We start from the raw sequence: 13,782 nt of genomic DNA, 5'->3' as shown, positions 1-13,782 counted from the left end.
GAGCAAGCTGCCATAAGTAGGCCATGTGCAGGAATTGATAGTGATAATGAAACAATCTTAGTTTGTGTAATTTGCACACAATAAAAATTACTTTGAATGTGAGGAGGTTACATAATTATCATACAATATCATATATAGATAAATGTTCAACAATTATATTACATTTCAAGTACTGAGAAAAGGGGGTCCATTGTGCCCCAGAGGCAGGGCAGAATGGACTGATTTAAATTTGATCATTTTTTCCAGTTTTTCTTTGTGTGTGTAACATCTCCTTCTTTCTAAGTTATATTTTTATGACTGTCAATGTTCAAAGTATATGTACCGTAATTTGTAGCCATTTTGTGTAATATATACTTTTCTACAGCCTTTTCAATAATTAGTGTTCTGTTCTGCCCTGGGTTCCCCTACTCAGTATTTTAATACTACCATAATTTATAGCAACTTGCTTTGAAAAAAAAACACTACTTCACTTGTTTATGAATTTTGCTGATTACATCTAAGGTATGGTAACTGTCAATGTAACAATATTTTGTTCTTTATACTTTTACAACCAATTGAATATTTTCAATCAGTCATAGAAACCAGGTTAACAACGTAAAGTGTGAGATTTATCATCAATGGAAAAATAGATTGCGTAAAGGTTGTCTCGGCATTTATAAATGGAAATGGTATATCCGAGATTTCACTGATACCATGATTACAAGTGAGGGAAAACTTGTACGCTGATTCGACTGGGGTTTGCCTTGTAGCTCAGTGGCAGAGCATTAGCACAGAATGCCCAAGACCTACAATCAAGCCTGGGGTGACCCTTTCTATAGGCACCCAAATGTCAACTTCTCTTCCACAAAGTACACCCTGGACCTGCAGCCAGGATGATGCTCTGTGGGGCATGTGTTGTCCCTATATGTTTGTGATTGTCCCTTCAGACATCTCATGCTATCACTAATCATCCTCATCTTCGCAAATAAAAACTAAACTGAACCAATCAATCAAACAACCAATCAATCATCGCTGGATGTGCCTGGATTTTATATTTTCTAGAAGAATGCACTTAAGTGAAGTGGAATTATTCCCAGGTTTTGCATTTTTGGTAAATTTCACGTAAGGGACAGACAGATTTCATCAAATTTACAGGAGAAATTACTTAACAAATGCAGTTTCTTTATACTTCTGGAAGTTCGGGGAAGTGTTTTCTCGCATCGTTCATTGAATTTTGCCGGTAAATCATATATTTTTCGATATAAATGTGTGACCGATGTATGAAAGCTCTTGCATCCATTTACTTCCAGGTGGATGTAGCCTGTGTGTGATGACGTAATCCAGGTCAGTGTTTCCAAACATGTGTTTTTGTAACTGAAGAAGGTACGTTTCCGCAAATGGTTTGGGGGAGCTATGTGTCAATGGTTCATGGGGCTATGTGTCAATGGTTCATGGGGCTATTGGTGTGTGTGGCTACGCATATTTTTTTGGAAACAAATTTTTAACTATTGTAACCTATACATGACCCTACCTAACCTAACCTTACCGGAAATGGTTCGTGGGGCTATGCGTCAATGGTTTGTGGGGCTATGTAGGTATTTTTGGGTGCAGTGGGGTGGAAACACTGCATGCCGAGTACGGTAGTGAAACTGTGACCGCCATTTTGTGTGTTACCGAAGGCAAAAAGAAACGAAGAAAACTTACTCGATATGTCGCAAATAGAGCTTATTTCCGTGAAATAAGCGAAATGCCACCTTCAACAATGTTTCTCAATGCAGAATACGTAAGTACGAATATTAAAATTAAATGAACTATCATATTTCAGCTGTCTGTCCCTTACGAGAAATTTACCACATTTTTTTTTTTTCACATTTGAAAATTTTTAATGTCAGGACACTGAAATGTGTAATACAAGTTTGCATCTTACAATATAGGAAAAATATTACTCATCCAGTAACATAAAATCAAAGTTATCATTTTAGTGGCGAAGCAGTTACATGTATGTACGTAAATAAGAAAACAAAAAGAAGCTGCATACCTGGCCCTTGTGGCAGTTGGGAACCGGACAACTGGTCCTCGAGTCATACCATCAGCCACTATGCGACTCTTCACACCTGAAGTCATAACAGCACGGCAACCTCTGTTTGTACTTGCAACTAAGCAGCCTTCAGTGGTTGCCATGGGAACATAGTACTGCTTTCCATCCAATGAAAGTGGACCTGCCACACCAACAGGAACAGGCATATAGCCAATTACATTCTCACAGCAAGCACCCATTACCTAAAATTAAAATAATAACAATATTTAATTAATTATTTATTACAATATGTACAATAGTTGTTTATACTTAGACATGTGGCTATTCAATTTATTAACATGGTCTATTTTCAGTCTTGTAAATCGTTAACAAATAATAAAAATGTATCAGAGCACTCCGTGTGTGTTGTTGGCGTTTCTAGCAAATTATATTTGTTTACACATTTTGACAGTTTCAAACAGTCTTCACCAGATGAAAAGAAGAAGGATGCACAATCGGGTATTAAGCTGGCCACAGGCTACTTTTGATATTTCTTCCTCATCTTGTCTTACTTTATTGCATATGCTTTTTTTCCTTATATTTTAATATCTTGAGTGTAATAATTAATTTTTTATTTTGTTAGCAATAAAAATGCAATAAAAACTTACTTTTCAGTTTAATTACTAGAACTGCATTTATCTTCTGTGATTCTCTAATAATAATTCACCACTGATGTGATGGTCCTGCATGTTTGTTAAGGATATATTTGTTAATAAAATATTGAATGAATTTTTTGTTATATACAAGGGTCGTTCAAGGTTGACCGGGACTTTTATTTCTGCAGAGGAAATAGGTAGCAGTAGAAACACCAAACTATGTCAGTTTTTCAAAGTATTCTCCGTGCGCGCCGAGGCACCGTTGCCATCGTTCTGGCAGCTCCCGAATTCCTTTGGCGTAGAAAGAACTTGGTTGTTGTCGTAGCGACTGGAGGACATCGCTCCGCAGTGCTTCGTCTGTCGTGAATTTGTTTCCTCCCAGATGGTCTTTAAGGGGTGCAAACAAATGATAATCACTGGAGGCTAAATCCGGACTGCAGGGGGGATGGGGCAGAACTTCCCAGCGCATGTCGGCCAGAGTTGTTGTTGGCACATTGGCCGTGTGAGGGCGGGCATTGTCATGGAGAAGAATAATATTTCCAGACAACATCCCAGGTCTTTTCTTGCGAATGGACTTTCGTACAGCACCACTCAACAATGTGGAGTAATACTGGGCATTAATCGTGCTCCCTTTGTCCAGAAAATCCACATGGATAACGCCCTTCATGTCCCAGAATACACTTGCCATGATCATTCCAGCGGACGGCTGCGTTTTGCTTTTCTTGGGGGGCGGGGAACTTTTAAGCCGACACTCCATGCTGCGTCTTTTGGTCTCTGGGGTTGAATTGTGCAAGCATGTTTCATCACACGTGATGATGGATTGCAACAATTCATCACCTTCTGCTTGAACCCGATTCAGAAGCTGTTCACAGACCATCCTGCGTGTCCACTTCTGATCGAATGTCAGCTGGCGGAGAACCCACCTTGCACAGATTTTGCGGAAGCGTAAGTGGTCGTGAATGATTGTCTCAACACTCCTGACACTGATATTCACCTCGGCAGCAATATCTCGCACTGTTACTCGCCGGTTCTCAAGAATCATTTGCTCAACACGTGCTCACTGGTGTGACTGCAGTCGGGTGAATGTATCCATGCACTTCATTTGTCACCATCTCCCGTCCTTCGCGAAACTGCTCACATCATTCGTACACTCTTGTCCGCGACATCATTTGTTCACCATACTGTGCTTGCAATCGTCTGAAAATCTCAGCTGGTTTCACTTTCTCCTTCACGAGAAATTTGATTAAACACCTCTGCTCCACAGCCACAAACACACTGCTTGCCGCCATGTTCGCTGCAACTGCTGCGCATGCGCGAAATACGTCATGCCGGGCGCTAGTTACTCGCGAAGGAATACATTATGTCACCTGCACGTTTCATCATGATCCGGCTATTCATAGATTTTTTACGTACGAAAATCCCGGTCAACCTTGAACGACCCTTGTACATATAAAATATAACTTATTCAAACATGCAAGATGGCAATTATTAGTAGAGAAATAGCAGGAGGCAACTGCAGCATATCAGTACTTGACACAAACTGAATACAGAATGTGCTAAGAGCTCAGCACAGTATGAAATCTAATAAAGCACTAAGTCAAGCAAAAAAGGAGCCAATTACACAGATAAAATATGTTAGATGTAGAATAATATAGTGAGAGCAACATATTTACATTTCAATATATAGTTTCCAACAAGAGCCTATATTATACCTCTAATAGTAATATTTTTTTTTATTGTTACTTCACGCTGAGCACACCACGTCCAATTTCTAATTTCTACAATTAATTCACATTATCCTTTAATAATAATAATAATAATAATAATAATAATAATAATAATAATACAGAAAAATGGCAAGCAATACATTTGTAAATAACTGAAATGGATATGTTTACAAAAAACTATAATTAGTTTTCTATTATGTTTTACTGCTTTGCCTAAATGTTATCGAGATATAACTGGAAGACATCTGCATTAATTTATTGTTTCTGCTGTTCAACTGGATTGTACTGAATGTTTATATATGCTTTTCATAACTGTGTACTATGACCTCAGGAAATAATTACCTTGCTGTAATCGTAATTTTGGTATGGTAGATTAACAAGGCAATCAGTAAATTTTCCTGCAAATCCAATGATTTTTCTTCGAATCCCTACTCCTCGTACTGGATTGTCAACTGCCTTTTCAAGCTGATATGCATGAATATGCTTCCTGTTAACCAGTTGAATTACTTCTTCATCTGATAGCATACTGGCGCCCACCTAAAATAAGATGAATAATAAATATTGTTAGCAGTATACCGTTATTGTTTATAGTAAGTTACATACATGCAATGTAGTTGACAAGTATTAAATTATTTATTCAGGATCTTTATTATTATGTAGGCAACATTAAACCCAGTGTGTTTAGTTCTAAATGTGATTAGTAACAGACTAGCAACCCATAGATAATAAATAATACACCACACACATGGGACAGATTAATCAGTAATCTATCAGTATCAGCTGATATAGTCATATAGGTGCATCAGTTTATTGGTAAAATTACCAATAATTTTATAGATCTGATATATCTATAAATAGCCTGTAATTTACTGCAAATATTCTCTTCTTTTTGTTAACTTTATGAATATAAAGTATAATTTATATATCCTGATTTTCTAAACTACAATTGCAAATGCAAATTCTTTGCAGTCACCTCTTACATACACTAAATTGTTGTGCAAGAACCAGAGGAATGTAACCCCCAAAATACAGTATTTCATTTTTGTTTAATGTATCTCCTCTGAAGAGCTCTATTTGGGTCAGACTGATATAACTCCTTGTCTTCTCTTTAAGGGTAAAATTCAGTCATGTTTAGAGTCAGACACATTCCTAAGAATACATTATTTCCTCTCTCTTGTAAAATTTATAAATTGGAGTTACATCCATCTGGTTCTCACATGATGTAATAAAGAGTTTAATGAACTGTCCATGCTCTTTAAATAACATTTGTAATTTTATATCAGATTGGTAGAACATCGGTTATCAACATCAGTAAATTAATGGCCACCTCTATTATAAACTGAAACTTAAAATTTTATATCATCTACAATATTAACAGCCCGATTGTAATATTCAACTGAAGGCTCTTACAGAATGGATTGAAAATGAAATAGCCATATGTAGGGACACACATTGTATGCAACATTTCCTATTGAACTCTTAAACTCTGAAACATATAAGTTGAGGAAATAAGTCAGAATTAATAAATGCAAATATAATAAATGTTACACGTACATCTGAATTCAGTATTTCTATGCACTTTTCAAGGGATCTAGCAACTTTTGGTGTGGCAGTCTCCACGTCAGTGGCAGCTGTTTCAACATCACTGACTTCCTCAGTCTGAACAGCTTTATCCTCCCTCTCCAATCCAACCTCCACCCATCCTTGATCCACCCCGACAGACCTTTCGAGGGAGAATGATGGTGAGGCAGCAAATCGTTGGCGAATAACCATATCTAGATTTGGTGTGTGGACTGAAAATAAAGTTGCAATTCAGTAAACAAAACCACATCAAGTTCCATCTTTCAAAAAAGAACAAAATATAAATTAATTTATCTATTGAGAGTTTAGGCTTGACATGACAATTTGTATTTAAAATACAGTATTTTGACATTGAGAAATTTAATTACAAAAATTCTGTGAATATTTACAGGGGAATTCCAACCTTTACAATTCCTCTCATAATAACTTCCTGATTTCAGAAAAGATGTTAGCATATTTCCCATTTTATTAAAAAGTTTACCCAAAGGCCACTGAAATGTGCATCATTACATTTCCATTGTATTAACAGAATTGAACATGAGAGAGGAACAGTATGGATTTAGAAAAGGCAGATCAACAGTAGATCTGATATTCACCATAAGGCAATTACAGGAAAGGCATTAAGAGTATGGAAATGATTTGATTATGCCATTCCTAGATATAGAAAAGGCATACGATAGCATGGACAGAACAAAGATTTGGAAGGCTCTAAGAGAGAAAGAAGTCGGGGAAGAGATAGTGTGTAGAGTGCAGAGCACATACAAGGCCAACCAGAGCTGTAAATACACCAGTGGAAAGAACGGAGTGGTTCAGCATTAGTAATGGAAAGGGAAGTGCTCTTTCCCCACTGCTCTTCATACTTACAATGGATGTAATCAACAAAGAGGTGGGGAAGAAGATAGGAGAGGAAGAGATAAAGGCCCTGTTGTTGTCTGATGACTTAGTAATGTCAGGAAACAGTGAAGAAGTAGTACAGAAAAAAGCTTGATAGTTGGAATGAGGAATTTAGAAGAGCAAGAATGAAATTCAGTGCAGAAAAGAGTGAGGTGCTAATAACAACAAGAAACAGAGCCAGAAATGTACCAAGGATAAAGATGGACACAGAAGAGTTGAGGGTAGGGGAGAGTTTCAAATATCTAGGAAGTATAATTGAGAGAAGTGGGAGAATAGATGAGGAGGTAAAGAGAAGAGAACAAATGGGTAATGGACTCTATTGAAGCGTTTGAAGAATAATATGGAACAGGGATGTCCCTATGAAATGCAAGAAGGTAATATATAACACATACTATGTACCACTAATTATGTAGGGAGCAGACACTTGAACAATGACAGAAAGAGACAAAAGAAAGACGCAGGCAGTGGAGGTGAAATTCTTAAATATTGGGGAAGACTAGAAGGAACAGAATAAGGAATGAGGAGATCCAACAGGCAGTGGGAGTGGTGAAGCTTCAGGACAGAATAGATCAGGCACAGATGAGATGGTTTGGACACATGAAGAGGATCGGCGCAGAAAGACTGCCAGTAAGAGCGTATAATGCACAAGGAGTGGGAATTAAGGCCCAAGGCGACCAACCAGCCAGAGGCAGGAAATGGCGAAGAATGATGATGATGATTTAAATAGTCTACCAAATTTTTTCATGTAATACTTTTCTTTACTTTGGCTATTCTGTATAATTTCTAGTTAACTTTACTTTATTTCTGTTCATAACCACATAAATGTATCTAATTTGTAATGAAGGATCCCATTCTCGGACCTGTTTTCACCTTTAGGTCCCAGTTCTCCAAGAGACATCTTCAGGATGCTTCATTGTGCCAGTTTTTAACCCAGAAGTTAAAGATGTAATATTTTGTGAGTAATTTGATTTTATCATTGTTATTATCTGAAAAATGTAACAAATCATACAGTCAAGATGTTTTTTGGTTAATATGAGGACCATATCACACTTCCGTTGTTTTTAACATTGTGCAAGAATGCACCCAAAACATCTAGGTTAAAATTTTTCTCTCACAATATACATGAAAAATTGTTGATAACATTTCTAAACTCCTTATTTGGTGGTGGTACATAGTGGTTTGGATCTCACTTTAAACTGTAGGTCCAGTCCTGATTAGCCTTTCTGTGCATAAAGCAGACTTAAAAAATACTAAAAAAAATTTAAATAAAAATACTTTTTATTGCTTTTTTTAAAATCTTTTTGCAAATGTAAATTTCCCTCCTTTAAATATTAGGAACCTAAACTTACTGATATCTGTGTGCTCTGTGTGGTTTTGCAGGGACTGAATTGAAACCACTGAAAGGTTGGTAAGTGCAGCAAAGTATAAGCTGAGCTGTCTTGTCTTTTCTCTGTAAAATCTGGTCAGCTCACATCAATAATGTTTGTTTCACATTTATAAATATTATGATTTTGTGTTTAAAAGTTACTGAGCAGCGTAACTGTAATCAAAGGAAAGAACAGTATTGTTACAATGCGTATTACGTCAGTAAAGAATGCAACGACTTTTCCGTTACTTGCATATTCACTGGTTGCAGAACTCACCTTGTTTACCATCAAAGAAGAAAATATCTGCTCCGTCACTTGACTCTGTCATCTCAGTCAATTTCAGTTGCTCTGTAAGTTCTTCCTTATCTTCAAAAAATATGTACTTTACAGCCAATGCTAGTAAAAGTATTAAAATTACAGCATGATCAGGGCTCACTGCAGGTAACCATCTGCAAATCAAAAAAGAAGAAAATGTGTTCAGTACATGTAAGATACAGGAAACTACCAGACGAAGTTACCAGACAGGGTGAAACTGATCACAAACAAAAACTGCACAAAAAGATCTATATTTTGAACAACTTTTAATTATTATAATTTTCAAGCACCCGTATCAATATTGGTGGAGATTGGTAAAGTATAGACATCATTATGAGTATCGGTTCAAAGTGGTATGGACTCAACCCAAATGTCCTAATTTTAATTTCTACATTACAGACTACTAAATGCAGACTAATGCCTCAATCACACAAGGCTAGGATATCCTGCTGGATTTTCCAGTTGGACTTGGACTAGTTGTGTGGTACTGGCTCAGCTGATAGTTTTCACCTCACACAATACATGTTACCGTAATTGTCGGTTATAGTTTGTTCTCATAAGGCATTTTGCACTTAGCAGACAAGGTAAAAAAGATGGACGAGCGACTTGAAGAATGTTGTAGGAGAACAGCTACTGCTGTTATTAAAAACTAAAATAATTAAAAGAAAAGTATGGACCATAAATTTGCTCAAAAGAAAATACAGTAATCAATGCATACTGAACAAGCTTTTTAATGAACTCTGGTATGCATATTCACATGAGATTCAGAGGATTTGAAACATTTAATACACTTGTAATAATAAGGATTTTCATTACCTACAAATCTCATCACTTTGGATAAATTCCTAAGTATTAATAAACTGAACATAAATGCACGATCATCTTTCTTTTATCGAGAAGCAAACAAAAACAACCAACACTCGGAAAGCACAGACAAAATAAATCATTGTCAAACTCACAGATTATCCTCACATAACCAAACTTTCTCTCTGATTGCTGGCTGTTCCACAGAATCTAAGAGAGCAAGCCAGTTGCAATTAGAATATGGCCTAGTCGTCAAAGCCAGTCAAGCAGCCAGCATGGCGACCATGATCCAGTCCAGTGCCAACTAGGATATTCCTACTGGAAATCCAGTTCCGTGTGATTTGGCCTTATATAATCCCTTTTGTGGGACAGCTATTTGATGATCAAGGTTTTTCTGAGGAAATTTTCAATTGGCGATGGATTTAACTCTGCTGCTTTTTCTACTGTATGCTTTTCCTTGTTCCTTGAGATTTTCTAATTACTGTATAAATATCAATAGCACGACAAAAAGTTAACTACATACTGCATATAAGAGTGACAATTACTCAATGTATTAAAAGTAGCAAATTTCATTATGCACACTAATTTACTTCTTAATTTACACATATTTAACTTGTTTTGTAAAACAAAAACTTAATAATTCTGTACATACTTCATAATATACATATGAACATCAGTCTCTTCTGTACGATTGGTGACAACTGTGTGTTCTGAAACAAGAGATCCTTTTGTTTCTGTGTCCAGGATATCATCGTGATCCGTTCGAAATGGCCATCGGCTGAAAATTAATACAAGAAACGAAGTGAGCAAAATGCTATTACTTGCACATCTGCACACGCAATACAAAAATGCAGTTTCACCACAGCATGAAAGACACACACTGCCTTAAAAACTGTATCTCCTATCTAGCAAGCTGATAGTGCCACTGACGTAGGATGTATTTTCGTTTCAACCTAATATCCATGACAGGGAATCAGACAGAATACAAATGCAAATAGGTTCACAACCTTTACTCTAAAAACAACCCTTCTTTCTTTACGATGTCATGGCTGAAGTTTATCATTTCACCCAAACTTTTTTTACTTGCCACGTAGGTGTGGTTGCTAAGCAAATTCAGGAAATGCTTTTCTCTATTTACGGTTACAAAGTTTCTTTCTGAGAAAATTCTCAATATTACAATGCAGTTATAATTTTTTACAGTTTTTCTCCCATACCTCCATAACTATTGTCCAAGAAATATTACAGGTTCATCTTCCTTGGTACCGTTGTTACTTTCACTGTAAAAAGTTTGCAAGATTTGCAGCCCCATGACATTTTTTCAAATTATTAGTCTAAAGTGAAGAAATATTATGTTCTCAAATAAACAGCTATTTTAAAAGATGATGTAAGCATAAAAGATAATTATTTTTTATAACAAAACACGAAAACCTCAATTAAATAAAATAATAGTAGTTTATTTTAACAAGAACACATACTAATATTATGCTGTGCTTAGATCAATATGAAATAGTAAAACTGATTTTTCTACCAACGAGAATTCTAGAATCCTGATCAAATGTTGTTCATTTTACTGTATTTTATTTTTGTTCTGTTGACTACAGATGTGTCTATCCATGGTAGTATAGAATATGTTATCAGATATGTTAACATTCTACTACGTGATATGCAAATTACACACACACTACATTCGCATATGGACACAATTGTACAAAAGTAAACTTCCCAATACACTGTGTTCTTACATACAAAGAATTTCAATGGAGGGGGGATGGGATAAAAATGAAGAAGAAATTATCCATTACATCAATGTTATTATATCTGAAAAGATCAGATGAGGACACTTCTAGAAGATGACTGTAAATATTATTTTTAAACAACAGCTTGATGTTCCCTTCATCTAGATTTCCATGATATCAAGTAAGTGGTATTAGCAGTTAGTGTTCCTCCAAAAGGATAAAAAAACATTAATAGAATGAATGTTAAGTAGCAATAAAATGGCAAACTGTACTGACCTGTGAGCATGAACAAGCATCAATCCAGCAGACATAATCACCTTAACTCTTTGGACCACTGGGTTAGGTTTCTGTTCTTCCTCGTGAAGAGAACTAACCAAAGCCTTTTCATGCCATGAATGGCGTCCATCACCACTTCGAGAATACTGGGGGAAAGATACATATGCTCAAATCTTGCATAAAAGTGCACACAATCCAGTAAAAAAAAAATATACATTAACAGAGATCTTACGTTCATTCATTCATCATTCTCTGTCATATTACGCAGATTTTCCGCTGCATCCTCAGATAAACTGTTACCTCAGCATTTGTTCAAACTACTGCGAAATTTGTTGTTCCATTAGGTATCAAAACGTACAATATTTTTAAACATTGCTGAAGGTTCAATTAAAGTGACTATTGCAAAACTCATAATATGTTCCCATATTATTGTCAAGAAATACTCAACAAAATGTACGTATTGTTATTGTCAGCTAAAATAAGAGTAATATATAAATTAATTTAATGCAATCTAAAAAGTTTCTCAATTCGCCAATATAACATTAATACATTGTTTTGCACAAGATGATTTTTTCGAATTGTTCATGGGTAATTCGGACATAAAGATGCAGCAAGTCAACATGGATTTGTTTAAAAATTTAATAAAAACTAGGGTTGAGCCAATCCCAATGCTGACATATCAGAATTGGCCACTACCAGCGGTATCGGTATAGGAAAGTATTGGTTGGAATTGATTTACTGATACTGGATGATACTTTTCCGGCATTCTGTTCTTTCCCAAAGTCAGCAAAAATGCCATGCAAATCTTTCAAACAGGGGCGGCGCGTGCCTTTTCAGTCAGGCAGGGCACATTTTTCTTTTGGGTGGGGAGGGGGGCAGTTAGCCTCTATATTCCTCTTTAAGGTTTTTGAGGGGAGTTCCTTGATATGGAGTAAGTAAATTGTTCGAACAATTTGGAATAAAATTAACATTCTGATCAAGATATCTCTCCAAAGAGCATTAAATACTCACTACGTAGGAATACGAAAAATCAGCAACATATGGAACAAAAATACATGAATAAAAAAAAACCTCGAATACTGACGTCGCTTGCAGTAACTAAACTTTGGGTAGATACTGGAATGATTAGGAAAATGTTACACTGCAGTTTCTCTTCCATTGTCAATGAATTGAAAGGCGTAGATATTAAAGTTTCTACATGATTCAATGTCATATTCACCAAGTATCCACTAATATCAATGACTTAGTAGGAAGATGATGCAGCGTTAAGTTCAGTTACAACACTTTACATTGGCCATGTACCCCCAAAAAGTTCGTTTATACTTACGAAGATATTCTGCATGTCAAGTTGCTGGAACACAGACACAATTACACAAATAAATAAACACGTACAGTAACTATAAAATCTCGAAAAACTAATTATTTCATAAGCGACCAATACGCACAGACGGAACGCAACGCAAACTCACACACTAACTCAAATCCAAATCCGTATTACAATGGGAAGAAAAGAGGAAAGGAGGATCTTTTTGAAAATACGAGGGACTAGTTTGTGCAATAAAAAGTGTTGTCAACTTTTCAGGTCGCCGGAACAAGCGCAAAGAAAAGCATTCGAGGGATTTTTTTCTACCTTATTGCTGCAGGCTGGAAGAACGAATGAACTGCCTACCAAGCGTTGGAAACACTGAACGGTGAATGAGGCAAACATGAATGGGCAGGGCACCTCGTTTACTGCCCAGAGACGGCTACGAATTTTGCGCTTTTCCATTGTGAGGGGACCGTCCCTTGCCTATGCTGTAAATGTTTGGATCAGTCAGTGACGTCACGTCTCCAGGGCAGAGCCGAAATTGGACTCTCTCCAACAGGACGGAGAAATATATTAACCTCGCACAGGGTGCATGCCCTGTAAGTCTGGTTGCAGCAACGTAGGGGTTGAGGGAAAAAAACAAAAAAAATATTTACGCGTATATACCGATTGTCTCTTCAGATGAACTTTTTATGTTCAAATTGTTGTGGGGCAGTGCCCTAGTTGCCCTTTATGTAGCATCGCCACTGCTTTCAAAGAGTCGAATTATCCTGGAAGTTACACAAAATTCAAAGTTTCCATTGATTTTGCATCAATATTATGTAAAAAGCTGTATTTTGTGATTCCATAACAAGCATTTTAATACTTTGATGTAATTTAATATTTTAAAACAAAACTCTGATAAATTGATGCTAACGATCAGAGTGGAATCACACACAAATATTAATTGTTACAATTTCCAAGCATTGGTATCAGTATTGGTGGAAATTGGTAAGAGAATCATTGAGTCAGTATGGGTATCAGTTAAATTTTTCTAACGTAAGAAAAATGGCTAATACTGTAACAAGTTGATTGATGAAGGATGCGTCCAATTATCTGCCCCTTCCCTCAGCCATGCACACAAA

General features: G+C 36.3%; 1 protein-coding gene across 2 annotated transcripts in view; it reads right to left on the bottom strand.

Annotated features, from left to right (window-relative positions):
- Hmgcr (HMG coenzyme A reductase) overlaps positions 1 to 13,782 on the bottom strand; it is a 231,876-nt gene that overhangs the window by 9,640 nt on the left and 208,454 nt on the right. For both annotated transcript variants that reach the window (XM_083130762.1, XM_083130763.1), the window contains 6 exons: positions 11,353 to 11,498; positions 9,993 to 10,118; positions 8,498 to 8,670; positions 5,934 to 6,172; positions 4,722 to 4,916; positions 2,018 to 2,259 (listed from right to left, as the gene is read on the bottom strand). In XM_083130762.1, coding sequence (XP_082986888.1) covers positions 2,018 to 2,259; positions 4,722 to 4,916; positions 5,934 to 6,172; positions 8,498 to 8,670; positions 9,993 to 10,118; positions 11,353 to 11,498 — 1,121 coding nt within the window. The remainder of the gene's footprint in view (positions 1 to 2,017; positions 2,260 to 4,721; positions 4,917 to 5,933; positions 6,173 to 8,497; positions 8,671 to 9,992; positions 10,119 to 11,352; positions 11,499 to 13,782) is intronic.

Source organism: Lepisma saccharinum, chromosome 11 (assembly GCF_977018435.1).
Source record: "Lepisma saccharinum chromosome 11, izLepSacc3.1, whole genome shotgun sequence".
Lineage (NCBI taxonomy): Eukaryota > Metazoa > Arthropoda > Insecta > Zygentoma > Lepismatidae > Lepisma > Lepisma saccharinum.
The sequence above is the reverse complement of the archived record's forward strand: the minus strand, read 5'-3'. Positions and strand labels throughout refer to the sequence as shown.